This window comes from Felis catus, chromosome A3 (genome assembly GCF_018350175.1).
Source record: "Felis catus isolate Fca126 chromosome A3, F.catus_Fca126_mat1.0, whole genome shotgun sequence".
In the NCBI taxonomy this organism is placed as follows: Eukaryota; Metazoa; Chordata; class Mammalia; order Carnivora; family Felidae; genus Felis; species Felis catus.
The window spans coordinates 38,657,325-38,677,128 of NC_058370.1; the positions used below are offsets into that span (position 1 = coordinate 38,657,325).

Below are 19,804 nucleotides of genomic sequence, written 5' to 3' on the forward strand. Positions count from 1 at the left end.
TCTCAAGTAAAAAACAAATTAAAAAAAAAAAAAAGGAACCATGTGCTAAGGCTCACCACTTTTGAGCTCTGTGAATTTGGGGGTCACCCACTGGGTCTCAACTGTAAATTAAGGATGAACCTGTGCCTCCTTCTGCCCCATGATCTTTTTCAAGGAGAACTTCTGAAGACCATCTCTCCCAACATGTGAAAACAACATTACCAGGCTCTGTGCTTTCTCCACTGATTTTTCATGGCCATCCTCAGAAGAAGGCACCCTTATTTCAAGTGTGGGAGAAACTGAGGCTGATAACAATTAAATAGTTTGCCCAAACTCCTACAAGTTAAGCAGTAATAAAATCAAGAGACTACCAAGAGACAAACCCAAACTTGGGCTCATGCTCTGAACACCAAACTTTAAGCCTCCCCTATAAACCTGTGCGGAGTTGTTTCCCATTGATTACAGCTCTGAAATTGAGCATGAGAATAACTGCATAAAGAGAAAAAAATGACTATTTCTCAATACGGCATAGACAATTTTATACATGAGCCATTCTCCAACCTGCCACACACTACCTCTGTTATTAAAAGGAACTTAATTAAAATCCTTTCTAAATGTAAAATATTTATTTGGGTGTCTGGCCATGTGCATGATGGAAAGTAATAGTCAACATATATTTATGAGATTCTACTGGTCCTGACTCTCCTGCAACATAACCCTGTTGTTGGAATTTTTTTTTTTTTTACTCTCTAACAGTCTCAATAGATTGGCAGAGTATTTTAAGTATAGATAAGGGGCTCTGGGGCTATCAGTTGAGAACTCATGATGGGTAGGAATGAGTTATTAGTTTCTGAAAGATTGATTCTTCAGCATATGCTTTTGTATCATTTCACCACAGCAAAATAACAAAACACACATATGAGTTCTTTAGTGTGCCACACCATTACCATCAGTGGGTCCTTTGTTCACAGATCTGGGTCAGGCTATGCATGTAGTGGGCAAGAAGACAGTGTGCTACAGAAACATCACACAGGATACTGCTCTGTACTTATGGCAGGGAGGAGGTATAACTGTGATTCAAAATAGCAGATAATCCCAAACCCTTTACCATCTGATTTCAGAAGGCACAAAAGAAAGCCTATGTTTAATCAGAGTGGTTGGCAAAATGGGGTGTTCTGGAAGTAAGATTCCACACTTAGCCCATGTCTATCTAATATTTTATCACTAGCTCAAATGAAGACACCAAAAATAAATTTGTTTTATTTTTGAGAGCCTCAAGTGCACAACACCGGAGGGAGGCAGTAAGGAGTGTAACGGATAGTTCTGACTTTGATGGTGGAGGTTGGAAATAGAATCTCAACATGCTGGAAAAATGAATCCATGTAATGAGAAGAGTTCACAAATAGTAAAAACAAATGCATTTAAATTCAATAATTCAACTTTGCGATAGCAAAGAGAGAGGGAGTACCTCTGCTCTTTTATATGTCAGGAATCCTAACTGGACAACAGCTAATATGAAAAATAAAAATAGGGTGTTACTTGTAAAAGTATGCTCCTTGGTGTATTGAGGAGTCTGGAATGAAAAAGGATTTGACCCTACCTCTTCCTACCTGGGGGATCTTGGACAAGTTGTGCAAACTTCTGAAGCCCCATTTTTCTCATTTTTTTTTAATTTTTTTTTTTTTTTAGCGCTTATTTATTTTTGAGACAGAGAGAGACAGAGCATGAATGGGGGAGGGGCAGAGAGAGAGGGAGACACAGAATCGGAAGCAGGCTCCAGGCTCTGAGCCATCAGCCCAGAGCCCGACGCGGGGCTCGAACTCACGGACCGTGAGATCGTGACCTGAGCTGAAGTCCGACGCTCAACCGACTGAGCCACCCAGGCGCCCCAAGTTTTCTCATTTTTAAAATGGGATGTAATTGTGCCTATTTCATAAGGCCATTGTGAAGATTAAGCAAGATGAGGCCTATCAGAATAAAACATGTTGTTTCTTTTTTTTTTTTAATTTTTTTTTAGCGTTTATTTATTTTTGAGACAGAGAGAGACAGAGCATGAACGGGGGAGGGTCAGAGAGAGGGAGACACAGAATCCGAAACAGGCTCCAGGCTCTGAGCTGTCAGCACAGAGCCCGATGCGGGGCTCGAACTCACGGACCGCGAGATCGTGACCTGAGCCAAAGTCGGCCGCTCAACTGACTGAGCCACCCAGGCGCCCCTGTTGTTTCTTATACAGGAGCTGGCCATGTGCACGATGGTCTAGGTGGGAACTGTTATTAGTAGTAGTATTAACTATCAATGTACATAAAGCATTTAATATAGTACTTGGTATACTATAATAACTTAATCAATGGTAGTTATTATTATTACTGCTACTTCTACTACTACGATTATTATTATTATTGTTATTAGTTTCAACTGAGTGCAAAAATGAATCACCATGGTTGCATGGCTCTCCAAAATAATTATTGCAATCTTTGGCTGCATTAATAAAAATAGGCTTTCCAGGAAAATAGTAGGTAGATATCCTGCTATTATCCGTATCAAATATGCTATGTTAGACACCAGATGATGTGTCTATCTAATGCCTTCCAGTTTCACATGGTATTTATGGAGGAGATGATGTGGCTGAACACTGATTATATGCTGAGTAAGACTCTTACATCAGCAATCACTCACCAAGGCTGGGATGCTCAGTCCTAGTTTACAAATGAGGACAGAGACCCACAAAAGTTAAACTGCTAAGAGTCACTAGGATTGTAGATAGTAGAGCCCAGAATTTTTTTTAATATTTTTTTGTTAACGTATATTTATTTTTGAGACAGAGAGAGACAGAGCATGAACAGGGGAGGGGCAGAGAGAGGGAGACACAGAATCTGAAACAGGCTCCAGGCTCTGAGCTGTCAGCACAGAGCCCGACGCGGGGCTCGAACTCACGGACCGTGAGATCGTGACCTGAGCTGAAGTCGGCCGCTTAACTGACTGAGCCACCCAGGCGCCCCGAGCCCAGAATTTAAAGCCAGTTCCATTGGCCTCCTACACCAGAGCTCTTTTCAGTGTATAGCACGGCCTCTGAAGCTTCAGTCCACGGAGGAAAACATGCACATCTCATTAAAGCAACACAGACTGTAAGTTTAACTCTCTTTAATGTCATCTTTGGTGAATCAAAAGGCATCAATCACTGCAATGGAAAGAAAAATCTAATTGCTTGGGTTGTCTATGGAAACTTAGAACAGGTTAGTTACAAAAGGTAATATCGTGTATTGTTGGCAGGAGTTGCTGGCAAGGGCCTCCCTGCTGCCTGGCCTTGTTTCCTTCTCAAATACTTCTTCAATGGAAAGTTTATACATAGAAAACTTTTGAGACAAGGAGTTAATTGTAGAAGCCAGTGTATGAGCACTTGATCTTTCATTTGCTCATTTTAAACCCTTTGATTTTACTAAAGAATTGTGATTTCTCCACATTTCCACCGACTGCAGAATGAAAATAAAGTCTCTAGCCACATATCCTTTTGGGCAAAGTTTTGTTGCAGCTCTTACCACTGGAATCTTCTATGACGTTCAGTACAATGTGATTTCACCCATGAAACATTCACTCAGATAATCAAGAATGTATTTATTATTTGGTACAGAGTTTACCAAATAAACTTGGGCCTTGTGATACACTTGGAGGATGAGAGGATACAAGAGGTGGGGATGCTGTACATAACGCAGTGCTAATGTTTTTATTATTATTATTATTATTATTATTATCCACATAGTTTGGTTTCTTGCAGCCCACACTGGCTTTAATTTGCTTTGGGGAGTACAAATCCAGAGGCTCATTATATAAAATGTTCAGGGCAATCAGACACATTAACTGGAGAAGGCCAGGTTTAGCAGTGTAAATTTTAAGCCCAAAAGTGCTCCAGGGAGGCCTCAGATTAGCCTAATGAATCAACAGTCATATATTTTGCTCTGCATTCTTTGGCAAAACTCGCTTCCTCTGGTACAAAGAGAAACATGCAGACAGTGAAAATGGTCTTTTGGGAGTCCCGAAAAGTAGCCTGAGATCATGGGTCAGGTAGTTTGTATTCTAGCAGTAAAAGCCCTTGCCTTGTTTCTCAGATAATTATGAGCTCTCATCCTGTGTAGTTCCATGGGCAGCCTTCCATAGGGTGAACAAGAAAGAGAAAGAACAGCCTCTGTTTTCAAGCTTTCTCAGAAAGCTTCGTCTCCTTGTTAATCTTCCCAGTCCAAATAGAAGGCGTATCTTGCCTTGCATAGGCCACAGGGCCAGAGAGGCAGTGTTCTCTGTAGGTCTTGCAATCTCCATCACTTTGTCTGATAACATGCATTCTGCATCAGGTAACCAAAAAGGCAGACAGCTCCATGGCAAGAGGAATGAATAAATGAACAGGCCCATTCTCCACGTCTGGTTCAAGAATCCTTCCTGAGTTATGACTGGAAGGTTTGTGTGGTGCTGTCAGCTTCCAGCCTAAAATAGGACACCAGAAACCTCTTAATGCTAAGAACAGATCTGAGGCATTTACCTTGATTGTGGGCAGAGACATTTCGTAATTAAGGTTTCCCACAGAGAGCAACAGAGCACAAAATGGGCAAAGATTCACTTGGGGGCACATGCCTTTTTGTCTGATGTTGGCTCTTAGCACAAAAAAATTGCAGACTTTGAGAGCTTGATATTCTAGAATTGTCACTGAGATTAGCTCTGTGAAAGAAGGAGGCTAGAAGAAGATAAGAGAAAGGAATCATAGTTTAGAAAGGTTTTACCCTGTGTCAAAAAGCATTGCAGTTATAGGACTTATATCCTACAGGCTGCATCTACGGACCAGCCACTCTGTGTATGCACATTTCTTTCCCTGTCTCCCTCCCCATTTCCCCTTGAACCCAGTCAATGGGTTTATTATCCCTGACCATACCTGGATGTATTTATTCATACAATAAAAAATGAGGAGACCCTTGCTGTTTTCCATGTCTGGTTTAATGAGGGCAAAAAATATATATCTTTGGCTCTGGAGTGAGAATACATACAGCTCAGGATTGGCTCCTGCAGACCCTCAGATCCTGGTTCTCAAATTCTTGTCACTAAGTACAGGCTTCTTGAAATTTCCGTATTCTGTTATTGGTATTAAATTTTTAAAACATACAACTTTGCACTTCATGTATGTTCTTTCTTTATGCAATTGCATTGTGTTAGCTTTGGAGTTTTTATTCCTAGAAACCCTTCAGACAAAGGATGCCAACTTGTTAAACCAGGGTTATATACATCAGCTTTTTTTGCTCTATGTCAGAGACTCAGTACTCACAATGCTCTAATGAATGTGCTGGACCCGATAATATACACACTCAGCCATGGGTGCCATGGAAGAACTGCCCCATTTCCTTGTCAATTATATGTGACAGAAGCTTAGTAACTTTAATCATTTTTACTTATTGATATAAAATAAGAAATGTCAACTAGCCATATTCTTTCTCCTGCCATGTAACTTTGTCATCTCTCAGTTAACCTCCTCTTTTACCTTTCCCATAGGGCTTTTGCAAGGCATCTATTAAATAGAAAAATCGGGGTGGTGGTCGTTGGATTTCCAGCTACTCCCCTCGCAGAAGCTCGGGCTCGGTTTTGTGTTTCAGCAGCACATACCCGGGAGATGCTAGACACGGTAAGTACACGACAGGCCAACAGAATCTCCAGCACTGGTGCCTTGCATTCTGAGCACATTCATTTATTGAGCTAGCTTCGGTGTCCCTGGGTTTCTCTTGGTGGTGTAGAAAAACAACATTCATAAACTCACTGCTAAAAAAGCAAGGGTATGCCAACAACGTCAACAATGTGATCAATTCAGGGGATAGAAAAGAAAATGAGTTTAGTGAAGACTTAAGTCAGTATTTGGCTTCATAAAACAGACTGAGTAGCCACATGTTATGCTATTTACTTGTTCTTAAATGCAAAAGCTAACCTGACGTGTTATTTCAGCATTAACTTCCCACAACCTGACATTTTTCATAGCCACCAAGCCCATCACAATAAAATATGATCCAATGAAGCAACGTGTTGGAAAAACAGTAACAAAGACAGATCTATCATATCATCCAGACCTACATGAGGTGTAAACGATTTAAAAAACACATTTCATTGTCCTTTGGTTCTGATCTTTATGTGAAAGAGTGATATCAGAAAACTAAGCCATCTCAATCAGTGTGGGGTTGATGGAACTGTCTCATAATGTCAATGCAGTTTAGCAAACACACTGACTGTCTAGTATGTGCAAAACCCTAGGGCAAAAACTCTAAGAGGTGGTACTAATAAATAAGCAACTAGTGATAATATTGGACAAAATAAATTCATCTTGGAAAAGAAATATGGACAACTGTGGAAGCATGAAGGTAGAAATGATATATGAGATTATATGAATTTGTTCATTACATATGAATAAGTTATGTGCAAAGATGTGAATTAATTATGTGTATATGTGTAATATACATACACATATAATGACTTATAATATATAAAGATATATATGGATATGGATATTATATATATATTTCACAGGAGAGGTGACTTTTGAGCTAGACCTTTTTTTTTAATGTTTATTTATTTTTGAGGGAGAGAGACAGAGCACGAGCAGGGGAGAGGCAGAGTGAGAGGGAGACACAGAATCCAAAGCAGGCTCCAGGCTCTGCACCGTCAACACAGAACCTGATGTGGGGCTCGAACTCATAAACTGTGAGATCATGACCTGAGTGAAAGTCAGATGCTTAACTGACTGAGCCACCCAGGCACCCCTGAGCTAAGGCTTTTTTAATAAAAGTTATGGAACATCATCCAAGGTTTCTGACCAAAGGAGTGACATAATCATGTTACTACAAAATAAATGTAACAAATTGATTGGAGAGGGAAAAGGCAAGAAGAAGGGACCTAAAATGGAGCTGTTTGAAAAAAAAAAAAAAAAGAGATGACAAGATCAATGGCAGTAGAAACAAAAGAAATGTATATATGAACAGACATCGTAAATGCACGGAGCTGCCAAGACTTGGCAAATGATCACATGCAGGGCACATTTGGGAAAAGGGAATCAAAGATAATTCAAGGTCTCCAGACCTGGTGAATGGAAGGATGGTAAAGCTAAACCATTTATATGAGATAAGGTATGCAATAATGAACAGCAAATCATCGGGATGCCTGGGTGGCTCGGTGGGTTAAGCGTCCGACTTCGGCTCAGGTCATGATCTCGCGGTCTGTGAGTTCTAGCCCCGCGTCGGGCTCTGTGCTGACCGCTCAGAGCCTGGAGCCTGTTTCAGATTCTGTGTCTCCCTCTCTCTCTGCCCCTCCCCTGTTCATGCTCTGTCTCTCTCTGTCTTAAAAATAAATAAATGTTAAAAAAAAATTAAAAAAAAAAGAACAACAAATCATCAATGAGACTGGAGGAACAAAACAAGTTCAGTTTTAGACAGGTTGGGATTATATGTCTATGGGCCACCTGTGGAAAAAAAATCAGATTCTAAGCTTGGGAGCATATGCAATGCTGGAGCTTCTGTAGTTTGGGCAGCTGAGAGATCATGAAAGCAAAGGTAGAGGATATAATTGTCCAAACACAAGTGAACAGGCCAAGGACAGACTCCGGCAGAGTGCCCGTCTCCCAGCGTAGACACGGGAACCACAGGTGAGGAACGAGACTTCAGTGGGGCTAAAGGAGTCTAAAAAGACACAAACTAGTGTAGTGTTAAACACAGTAAGAAGGAAAAAGTTTCAGGGAGGGGGAGGATCAAAGTGTCTCCAAGAGATGGGAAGAAGCTATTGGATTAGCAATTAGCAGGATCTCGATGTTCCTCCAAGCAGACAGGTTTAGGAGAATATAGGGAACAGAAATAAGAATACAACAAATAAAAAAGTGAATACTTTGAGCTCCAATAATAAATTACACACACATACACACAGAGTCTCCATGTCTTTCTGCTTCACCATTACCTTCTTAGGACTTAAACCAATGTATACTCCAGAGTACATACATAATAACAACTTTCTGCATGGCACACTAATAACTGAGCAAATTCTAGGTCTTTGAGATGATGGGTGAACTTTGTTGTTGTTCTTTGTATCTTTCCATATTGCCCAGGTTCTCTAAAATGGTTATTTCTAGTGATTAACTTTAACAAATTTTTTTCAAAAAGTAGTCAAATATTTCAAGGAGTTTGACAGTAAAAGCAAAAAAAAATAGGTTTAGAAAAAGCGCTTGAAAATTGGGAAATACTTGAGCATGTTTACACATTAAGGGAGGAAAAGAGTAAAGAGAGCAGCATTAGGCATGGTAGAGCAAAGGAGATGGCCAGGGAGAAGCACCCAGAGATGACAGAAGGAGATGGGCAGCGGGGATGGATTTGTATTTTTTGTGATCTCAACAGCATTGAAACATTCATGAATGCCCAACTCTGTAGACATCAGACCTTGTGATTCTCTTTGCAAGTTCTTAATTCCTTTGGACTACCTGGTTTGGAAGGAGCACTGAGACATCATCTAGACAGATGCCTCTAAACTTTTGAAATCAGGCACCTACTTCAATAAAAAATTGTGAGCATATTCCTCAATATACACATCAGGGAAAGTGAAAAATGACCCATGAACAGCCAGGGTATTAAGGTAACAACCGAACACTAACACTCACAGAAAATACATATTAGACAAGTCTCCTCCATGACCATGTTTGGAACAAAACAGAGATGAAGCCACTTTACAAACACAAAATGCCTCAGAATTTCCTTCTTCTAACATGATTGCTGCTCCTTTACCAATCACCCCACCTTAGGCATCCTGCCCTCCACCTAAGAATTTGGCACATAGCCAATCACTGAATTTCTCCTGCTCCAGACAACATCCAACCCAGAACTGGTCCCTGCATCCTTAGAGTCATCTGGAGCACAAGTCCAAATGTGATAAGGAGACCTTCCCAACTCCCTCTTCCTAAGATGGTTCTTCTGAAATACACACTCCCAGCTGCAGCAAGTGGAATAAACCTACCTTCATTTGAGTACAGGTGTGCTCTGGGTAGTCTGATCAATGGGCTTCAACACAAATCCATTTATAAGTTATATATGCATTGTCAATATATTACGTACATTTTGTAGCAGACACAAAAATGGAAGCTAAAAAGGTTGAAATTAACCTGAATAGAAAAGCCTATGTTCTCCTCCCATACCTTCCAGGAATTGTCTTTCCTACCCCCCCAGGTATGCAGATGCACACCCTGTATTACTCCATCCCCGCTTTCAGCAAAGAGCAACAGACACTATCCTAGTTGATGTCCTTTTAAATCCAACTTTTGTTACTTTGTCTTAGTGCTTAGATTTGCTGGAAAAATTTAGAAAGTACGTTGAAGTAAAAAGAACATTTTAACCACCCATAATGCTACCACCCAGAAATAGATGAGTCTTCACATGTTGGTGGGTACCTAACTTGATGCCAGTTTGAAAGACTTCCCAAAGAGGAAAATCCTTATGCTCCACTAATCATTCGTTCCAGGGTTAACAAACATCTTCCCTTTTTCAAAGCATTAGATCCTAATATCGTCTGTCTCAACAGACAGGGTAAGAAAGATAGGCCTAAAAATGTTAAAAGGGCATATCCCCAGTACCATAAGATTAGTGATATATTAGATTTTTTCTGTCCTGGATCTTGGTTGTTTCTCGGGAAAACTGGGGATACATTTTCCTGCCTGAATGGAGAGAACTGAAATGGATGAGTTCTCAGTCCCTTAAGGTTTTAAGTTTGATGATTCCATGGAACACAGAGATGAGTGTTTAATAGCTGGGGGTAGGGAAATTTGGGAGAGAGAAGAAGACACTAATCAGCTCCCACAGTGTTCCATTTTGCTCTTGGCCATTTATGTCATGAAGACATAACCCAGTTGTAACCTGCAACCTTACCTTTTTCTTCCACAAGGTTATATATAATTCATTAAATTTTAAAATAAGGCCTGAAAGGGTAAGCATGCATCAGACACTTTTATTCCTCTCTTCGCACCCCCAAAATAAGTTAAATATTCATAATATGGGGTAGGCTGTTAAAGAATATGAAATAAGATGAATTAGCATCTAAGATTCCTCTACAGCTGGTTTGTAAACCACACCTTAATGATTTGGATCTTTCTCCTTTTCTTTAAAATCAAAGAAGATGGCAAAAGAAGATTGTATCTCTGAGGCTCTGGATTGCAGAGCCATTTAGGAGTTTAAAGAATAACTGATGGAAGGCAATCTCTTTGCAGGTTTTGGAAAACCTGGATGAAATGGGTGATCTCCTGCAACTGAAGTATTCCCGGCACAAGAAGTCAGCGCGCCCTGAACTCTATGATGAGACAAGCTTTGAACTGGACGATTAAGTCTCCTGGTCCTGAATTGCACCTAAAGACTTTGCCAGAAAGACCTCCCTCCCTGCCTCAAAAGGAACATAAATGGATTTCTCCCCCTTTCTAAGGACAATTTTGGTTTCTGAACCAGCTGAATTGAACTGAAGGAAATGTCATGTTTTAATGTCTCCAATCCAGAACTGCAAAGACAAAAATATGGTTCCAGATTTTAACTTTTCTCCTCATCCAAGTATCCTGCTACAAACACATGCACACACACGCATGCACACACGTGCACATACACACACTCACACGTACACACACACACACACACACACACACTTCCTAGAACATTTTTAATGGCAATGAGCCTGTGTTTTAGCTGCTACTGTGCAGCCTCTTTGGTCCAGACTCTTTCAGGCATTCCAACCAAATGAGAGGGTTTTGATTTTTAATTCAGTAGATTCTCACTCCGTGTTTACTTATTTCATCTGCAAACATGAGCAGAGGTGGTGGGCAGTAGCTGACCTCCTTGTTTCACCCATGAATGCCCCAGCTAGAACTCATCTGTATTATGGGGAGCTCCAGGCAGGAGGGTAAAGAAATATTGCTTCTACCATTTGCCACATTTGGACTTTTTCCAAGGACAAGTGTCAAAAGCCATAGTTAACGTTTGGAGGGAGAGAGCAGAATCGGCCAGCAGTGACTAAAGACGTCTTTGAAGGAAACTTTCCTTTTCCTCTCGCTGGTCTCCTACAGTTTTACAGCTGAGCTTTTGAGGTTTGGAAAATCCAAGACTTTTGTTTCGTAGGGAAGGGGGCAGAAAGCAAACACAAGCCAATTTTAGGCCTAGACTAAAACTGTAATGTTATAGCAACTGGAAGGTTGTCTGTGCCATGTGGAGTGAATGTTTAGCTTGCGAACATAGCCCTTATTACTTTAAGGAATGAGTTGTCATTTTCCTATTAAATTTTGAGTAAATGGTGAGATTCAATTTCCTTTAGAGTTGACTCTCAAGACTAAACTTGAATGTATTGATTCAAAAACAACATTTAAAAGCAACTTCTATTCAACTTTTTTAACACTGACACCCCCATTCAGACCTATTGAGTTCTTACTGTCTGCTGGCACACGAACTCCAATTCTGGTGTAAAGCAGGCTTATACACTGTTGAGCGACTAATTGTAATTTACCTCCGTTCTCTCTCTGTCTCTTTCTCTCTGTCAGTTATGTCTGTCTGTCTTTCTCTCTTTCTAAATGTGAACACAAACTTATCTGGAATAGTACCCTTTTGCTAATTGGATCTAGTTGGTATGGAAAAAGCCAGTGGAAAACCTTATCTTTAACAAGCTCCCAGATGGCTCCCAGATTTGGAAACTCCAAAGAGCAATGGTGACCTTTTAGCAAAGCTTCTGTAATAGTTTGAATGAGTTACAGAACATTCCACTCCATCAAATGACAGTATAAACAAATCACTTCAAGAGAGGTTTGACTTGTGACACAGATGGACCCAAGCTTTCATGCTGTGCACTAAGAAACCCAGCCTGAAGCACCAGTGTTGGATACAGCAATATGCCCTGATGCTCACAACTTATTAAAGGATAAAGGTGATCCGTGTAGAGAGCTTTTTATGGGGAAAGTATAACCCCTACTAGGTACATCAGTTTAAAAGTGGATCACAATGGTAAAGTTTCTCATAAACATTTGTTAGGATCACTCTTAGCAAAAGAGGAGAGGGAGTGGTTCTGAAAATGCAGTTGCCCCATCCCAGGACTAATATTGATAACTAAATTCCAACTTTTCCCAATGAATTGGCATAGGATTACTTATGCAGAGAAAATATATGTAGTATAAATGTCCCCCAAAAAGGAAGACATGTAGGTCTTCTCACTCGAGAATGTGCACTTAAGTGTGCCTGGGTGGCTCACTCAGTGAAGCGCCGACTTCGACTCAGGTAATGACCTTGTGGTTCATGAGTTTGAGCCCCGAGTCAGGCTCTGCACTGCCGGTGTGGAGCCTGCTTGGTATTCTCACTCTCTCCTCTCTCTCTGCTCCTCCCCTACTCATGCCTTCTCTCTCTCTCAAAATAAATAAGTAAAACGAAAGAAAGAAAGAAAGAAAGAAAGAAAGAAAGAAAGAAAGAAAGAGAAAGAAAGAAAGAAAGAAAGAAAGAAAGAAAGAAAGAAAGAAAGAAAGAAAGAAGAAAGAAAGAAAATGTTCATTGAAACAAAATTGATTCTAGTTAATTATCCAAAATGCATAAGTGTGTTCAGTCCTATAGAGGGAACAATAGACAAAGAGGCCAGTGAAACATCTGGGCTTCACCTGAGGTACAGTAAGCAGTAAACATCCCCTTCCATTCTGGATGTCCATGACCTTCATACACATCTTCACACCCACGCTTTGAGTTTTAAGCTTATAAAGGGATGTCTTTGTGACCAGTGTGCCTTTTATGGAAGATATGGAGTCTAAGTCGTGATAGGAAAATAATTACTTACCCACCCGGCCTGGGGAGCAAGGCGGACATTACTCCTACTCCTGTTTCATCAAGATCCTAGGGCAATTTATTACATTCTCAAGTGCAAGATTAAAAAAAAAAAACACTCTCTGTCAGAGGGTCTACACTGAATACACTTATGATGACAACTGAATGCAATGCACATTAGGAGGGGCCCAGATCCCATAGGGCTGAATATAAGAGCACATGTCATATAGAGTGAAGTTGGTTAAGAGGGTGATTGTGAGAATTTTTAATTTTTATAAGAAAATATCTGCTAGGTTAATAAAAGCATAATTTAAAATCAATAGGGATTATTGAATCTCAGTAACTATACCACAGCCAAAATGTCCCTTTGGCCAGTTCTGTTGAGAAAGAGAATTTTCTAACAAAACTCTGTTATGCACCCCAACCTTCCCAAATGCATACACACACACACACACACACACACACACACACACACACACACTTTCCCCTTCCTTTACAGAGCAAGCAAGAATATAAAGGTACAGAGATGAGAATCTGGCTTGCTGATAGATAGATAGATGGAAGATGTTCTAAAAATGGCCTTTAGTGAAACAGTAGATAAAGGATGCAGACTGATTTTGTAAGGGAAATACATTTGTATAACGGAAATGGCATAGACACATTCCTAATCTTATTATGGAACTGTATTGTGGACGTTTGGCTACATTGCCTTTCAGCATGCTTTGGTTTGACAGACACCATGGGCTTCAGAATTTACTAGGAAGCTTGTTAAAATGCAGATCCCTGGGCCCCACGCCAGACTTAACTGAATTAGAATAGCTGTTGGTGCTCAGGAATTTACATTTTAGCAAGTCTCCTCAGGGGATTCTAATCCATGTCATAATTTGAGAACCATTGTTGGAGTTCTTGTTTTGACTGATCAGTTGTCTCTAATTAAACATAACAGAAACTTTGTCCTGAGTGTCTATTGATAATTAAGGGTGCTTATACTACTAAAGTAAAGTGAATTATTCCAACCTTTTCTCCTCAATGGGACATTTTGTTCCCATTTTCCAGGTACTTTCTTTTTCTACAAAATTGGATATTTGCCTCTGATTATTTATTTATTCCAACAACAGCTCTTGAATAGGGTAAAAGTCTTAACAGTTCTTCAAACATGCAATGCTCCTCTGTATTTTCTACAGAGATAGCAAATTTTATAAATGGCTTACTCTTACTTAAAATATTTGATAAGGAAACTTTAACTCTCTTAAATATGTACTTTGATTTACAGCAGTAATAACAATTATATTTTGAACTTATCTGGTGATCTCTTGGCCATTTTTCCTAGTCTCAGTATAAACAACTTATTTGAAGTCTGTTTTCTCAGAACACCCTATGTAGCTGTGTAATTTTAAGAAATTAAAAGGTGTCTGTATTTTAAATGTTTTGAAGCATTATGGGACACTGTCTTAGAGTATTGTGGGCTCTGTGTGTGTGTGTGTGTGTGTGTGTGTGTTTCACTGAAACACTTGAGGTGACCAATGTCATTTCATTCTGCCTATGAAATGTTTCTTTAATAGACAAATCACCAAAATAGACAATATAAAAAATAATTGATGGTTTTGTGTTAGTTTGGGTTACCCTAAATAAAGACTCAGAGATTTGCATTTAAGAATTCCATTAAGGAAAATTGGCAAGAGTGGTAGTGCTGATTTGAACTGTGTCAAAAGAACCAATTGTGCCCATCTGTTTCCACCTCCTCCTTCTGTGACATCACCTTGGTAGCTTGAATTTGGCCATGTTGAAAGTATTTACACCATAGAAATTGGCAAACACTACAAATCAGGTACTTGGAGAGCCATCTATTAAACCTTTACCAGCACACCACTGAAACCACATACAATGAGACAATATCTAGGATGGAGCAAGGAAACAGGATTGGAAAAAGGAGAAGCCTGTGCTTTCATCGTAATACAGGCCTCAGTCAATCCCATGGAGGGCTATGCAACAGAGATGGCCTGTTAGAGTTATCTCAAAATGAAGCAAAGGAGACAAGCCTCTATGTTCTTTCTGCCATCAACTAATCATGAGATACAAGTTACCAAGGTACAGGTGTGGGAGAGGGCATTACTTTGGGCAAGACAATTCTATTCAGCCAAAGGGAATTCTTAGGGAGGGACTCAGATTGGAACTTACAGAAGTCCATCCACTTTTTAAAAATTATTTCTAATCCATCTACTTTAAAAGGTTTTAAAATGGAAAATTTTCAACATACAATAAGAGAGAATAGTATAGAGAACCCACATGCACCTATCACCTAGCTTCAAACATTATCAGTTCATGGCCTTTCATCTACTTCCCCCCATTCACAGATTACTTTAAAGAAAGCCCCCAAAATCATATGATTTCATCAGAGAATATTTCACTGAGTTTCTCTAAAAGGTAGCGATGTCTTTGTCCCTTAATTTGTTTCAATTTCATTGAAAGTAGTCTTTAGTATAACAAAGGCATTAACATGAATCAAATATTAATCTTTTCTTTCTCTATATCATACCCTGCGTGTGAATTTCCTGGATCAAGACTGGGAGTTATTTCTTTTTAAAGAGTTTTTTTGTTAATGTTTACTTATTTTTGAAAAAGAGAAACAGAGTGCTAGTGGGGGAGGAACAGAGAGAGAGGGAGACACAGAGTCTGAAACAGGCTGCAGGCTCTGAACTGAGCTCAGCACAGAGCCCAATGTGGGTCTCAAACTCACGAACTGTGAGATCATGACCAGAGCCAAAGTCAGATGCTCAACCAGCTAAACCACCCAGGCACCTCAAGACTAGGAATTATTTCTGAAGCAGTCATGTGATATCTTGAAAGCAAATCAATCATTTTTTGGACACTTATGTGCCAGATACTGTACCAAGACCTCAGCATACATTATCCTCTAGACTACTACTCTCTACTATGATCCTCTACTCTTGGAGAGATTAATAGTGGACTCATCTTGGAAGGCCATTTTGTTGAAGTTTTCAGGGTGTTACCAATGTGTAAAGAGGACTTCCAAAGCTCCAACGGGGCATTGCGTTATTTTCCTTTGAATGTCATATTCCTTGTCCAGTCAAATTTCTTACAGTTACTTCAGCTAAACTTTATATATTAGAAGGGTAACTCAAGGAGGAATAAGAAAACAAGTCAGTCCAGCTTACCCATTTGGAAAAGGCTGATGCCTGTGACAGGGTTTAGGACAGAACTTGACAATTGTAAGTCAATTGCTCTGAAAATGATCACAGATACAAATTGATAAAATACCCAACATCAGGAAGTCAGAGTAGAAGCAAAAGAGGTTTTTTGGTGTTTTTTTTTTGCTTTGGCAAGAAACAGGGCTCCCTTTTACTCAGCCCAGATGCTAATTTTTATACCAAAAATACTGATTGAAGAGGCTAGTGATTTTGGCTCTCACCCAAGTTTATTCAAGATCTTTCTTAATTAGGTTGGGGTCGGCAGCAATACCCATGGCCAGAGTTAGGTCTGGCTCCAATCACCACATCATGCTCTCTACTTCATCACTGGCCAAGGAATAAGGCAAGGGAATTGCTGCTTCTTTGTTTCTCCAGCCCATGAGTATGTTTTTTTCCAGATTTTAAGCATGCATGGAGCAAATGTGTAAGGAAGACCAAAAAAAGTGTAATGGCTTCACTGTGATGAGATCAATCTAGCCTACAACTTGACTGTGAGCCCCAGTATGAACAAGGCCCTATGTGTGAAAAATGAATGGGTAGCAATGTAAGATCATGGAAAAAGATGTTGGCATCTTCTGAATGAAAATTTTCACCAGGCTGATTCAGCCAATCATTCCATGAGGGTTTTTTTTTTTTTTAAAGAAAAATAATCTCTTTTGCCAACAATACATGATTTCCCCATAATGTGTTTATTTTGTACATAATTGTAGCTAAGTCATGTGACTATTTTAATAGTGTTCATACCAATTTCACACACTTTACCTATACATCTATGCCCACATAAGGCATCAATACATCATGGTCACAAAGTATAGACATCTATGACACAATGGATTTTCCTTTACATATAAAATAATGTGTTGATATTAAAAAAATATAATTTGATTCTCCTAAAACATTTCAACTAAATATGAAGAAATTTTTAACTCAAAAAATTCTTAGACAAAATTTCAAAGTGTATATTTGTAAGATATTTTATTAATCAGATAGCTTTAGGTGGGATCAAACAAATGTTATAGATTTCCTATATGGATAAATCTAGCAGTCCTATCGATAGTCAATATTACCAGCATATTATACAGAAAAATAAAATATTTTATTAAAGTGAGCCCATTTCTAACAAGATAACACTCTTTAAAATTACATTTTGTATTGTGCATTTATTATTTATAATAGCCAAGTAAAGAAGAAACATGCCAGCTACTCAAATTAATCAGCACAGACCTCAATTGTGAGGAAGGATGAAAGATCAGGGATTACCAGATATTTGAGGAAAATCAACAACACCAAAATGAGTAGCCAACCTGAAAAAAGAGAAAAACATTCAGTGACAGGAACAGATAACATGAAAAAGAGAACTTTTTACATATTCTAATTATTACCCTTGTTGGTCAAACTAATTATATGAAGATATCACATCGACAAAACAAGAATAGGTTGATATGAAAAGGAACTAGAGTTCATGAAAATTTAAAATATTTAAATATTTGATGAAACTAAACCAATAGAAAGCAAAGAAAAGAAGTTTTTAAAATCTCTAAAAAATATAAAGCAAAGGTTAGAGGCACCTATCTGGCTCAGCTGGCAGAGCATGCAACTATTGATCTCAGGGTCATGAGTTCGAGCCCCAGGCTGGGCCTAGAGGTTACTTTAAAAAAAGAATTTTTTTAAGAGAAAAAAAAGTAATATAAAGCAAAAGACAAAAAAAAGGATAAAAAACATGAGAGAAACTTTAAAAGGTATAACAGATCCATACAGAAGGACCAATATCCATCTAATGACAGCTTGAGAAAGAAAAAAAAATCAGGACAATGAAAAGCAGGAAAAAAAAAATAAATCATAGAACTATTTTCTTGAGGCTAGAACAAAACAGAAGGTGGAAATGGCCCAGTAAGTGCTGAGCTGATGAATAAAAATAGCTTTTCACTCAAATGTAGCTCAATGAAACTTTGCTACACCAAAGATAAAAGAGAACTAGAATGTTTCCTGTTAGGAAAAAAAAAAATCTCACCTACAAAGTAAAAGTAATAGATCTTATTTTTGGATATTATAAATGTGTCCTCCAGAAATTTTGTTCCAATTTCACACTCATCAGCAGTGTAGACAAATATTCATTTTCCAATATGCACCAATGCTGAGTATTACCATTTTTATAATCTTTGTCAATCTGACAGAGAAAAAAATGGATTCTCATTAATGTTTGATTCTCATTTACACATGATTCTTGTTCGTGTATGTACTGGCTGTTTGCACGGTTGCTGTTATCTCCTGACACTTTTTCTATCATAAATGTCTCATTAGCATAGATGCATAAAGGCAGTGAAACAATGCTTTTGAATTCAGAGGGAAAAAATAGTTTTAAATATAAAATCCTTTGTCTATAAAAATCTACCTAATCAAGAAAGGGCAAAATAGGGACTTTTTGTTTTGGCATAAAATGTCCAGAAATTTATTTCCTCAGTACCCTTTCTCTAAAATATTATTTGATTAATCTTCAAAAATAAATACATCCAAACTAAAAGAAGACATGCCATCCAGAAAAAAAAAAAGCAGAATTTATATAGGAATCCAATGAAAAGAAATCTCAGAATGATAATTTATTAAAGTACATTAAACTTTCCTAATATAAGGTGATGGGCTTTTTTTTTTGCTTGTATAGAATTCAAAATTAATATCTGGGGTTGTAAAGCACACTCCGCCACAGTGTTTCAAGGACCCAAGCTATTTTCCCACCTGTGGCTTCACAAAGCTCCAGGACATCATCATTTCATGTGTGGTTGAGGCTCTTGATTTCAACCAGTCAGAAAGGAAAAGTGGGTATGGAGGAGGTCCACCTCTGATCCCTGTCTGATGACTGACTTAATTCTGACTCTTTGTATCCATTCTGAGGAGTATGGCAGAGCCTGATTCTACGATCCAAGGGAGTATCTAGAGATCAATAAGAAGCAGAATTGTGGCAGATATTATCCTTATATCTTAGTTCCTGGGGATCCAGCCCTCCTCTGCCAGCACTGCTCCAACACCACCCCATTTACTCCAGTCAGACAGAAGAGAACTTATAAGCTCTAACCATACCCCTGTGAGGGAGCACAGAGTCATGACCCTACAGCCTGCCAGCCAGGAGATCAGACCAGTCACTTATACCATTTCTCATTCTCATCACCTCCTTCCATGTGAGTGCATTCACCTAGTTCCTCAGAAATAACATGTGCAAATGGCTGTCACAGCTGAATGCCCTCAGCTAAGGCACCTTTGAAAGGGCTGAGCTGGGCCAGCTAGAGGAGAGGGTGTGACAGAGGTGAGCATCCATCTCCTTGTAGCTCTCAGGCAGGGGACCTCTGTCCAGGCCACAAGAACTTCGGACATGCTAAGTCTGGCCCGTATGTTCCTTGGGATGGAAAAAGAGAGGTGATAGGCTTCTCACCTCTGTGATCTTCACTCTGCCTCTCAAATTGTCACACTTCACTTCGGGACCCTCCTGGGTTTCATTAGCGATGGGTAAAGCTGGCCACCCTGGGATTAGTACAGGTTTGTTTGGGGTTGGCTGTTTTAAAATTCCACTTTCACAGGGTAATAGCATGAGGTCAACTCTTCAGTGAATGCTGGAAAAGAGAAAATATGGTGCACTTTATGGCTTGTTTATCCATATGCATCTTTGCTGGTGCATGTTCCTGGAGTCTCTCCCTTCCTGGGTTATGACCTTTCAGGGTTTTGCAACTTGTTCAAAGCTACTCTTCAGTGACAGTTTAAGGACTAGGAGAGGTAGCCACTAAAAAATCACAGCATGTGCACTAATTC

The 19,804-nt window shown here is 39.2% G+C and overlaps 1 protein-coding gene across 1 annotated transcript in view; it reads left to right on the forward strand.

Moving 5' to 3' along the window:
• SPTLC3 (serine palmitoyltransferase long chain base subunit 3) overlaps positions 1-11,299 on the forward strand; it is a 130,962-nt gene extending 119,663 nt beyond the window's left edge. The window contains exons 11-12 of the mRNA XM_011280956.4: positions 5,506-5,635; positions 10,232-11,299. Of these exons, the coding sequence (XP_011279258.2) occupies positions 5,506-5,635; positions 10,232-10,345 (244 nt within the window). The 3' untranslated portion in view covers positions 10,346-11,299. The remainder of the gene's footprint in view (positions 1-5,505; positions 5,636-10,231) is intronic.
• The last annotated feature ends 8,505 nt before the right edge of the window (positions 11,300-19,804 follow it).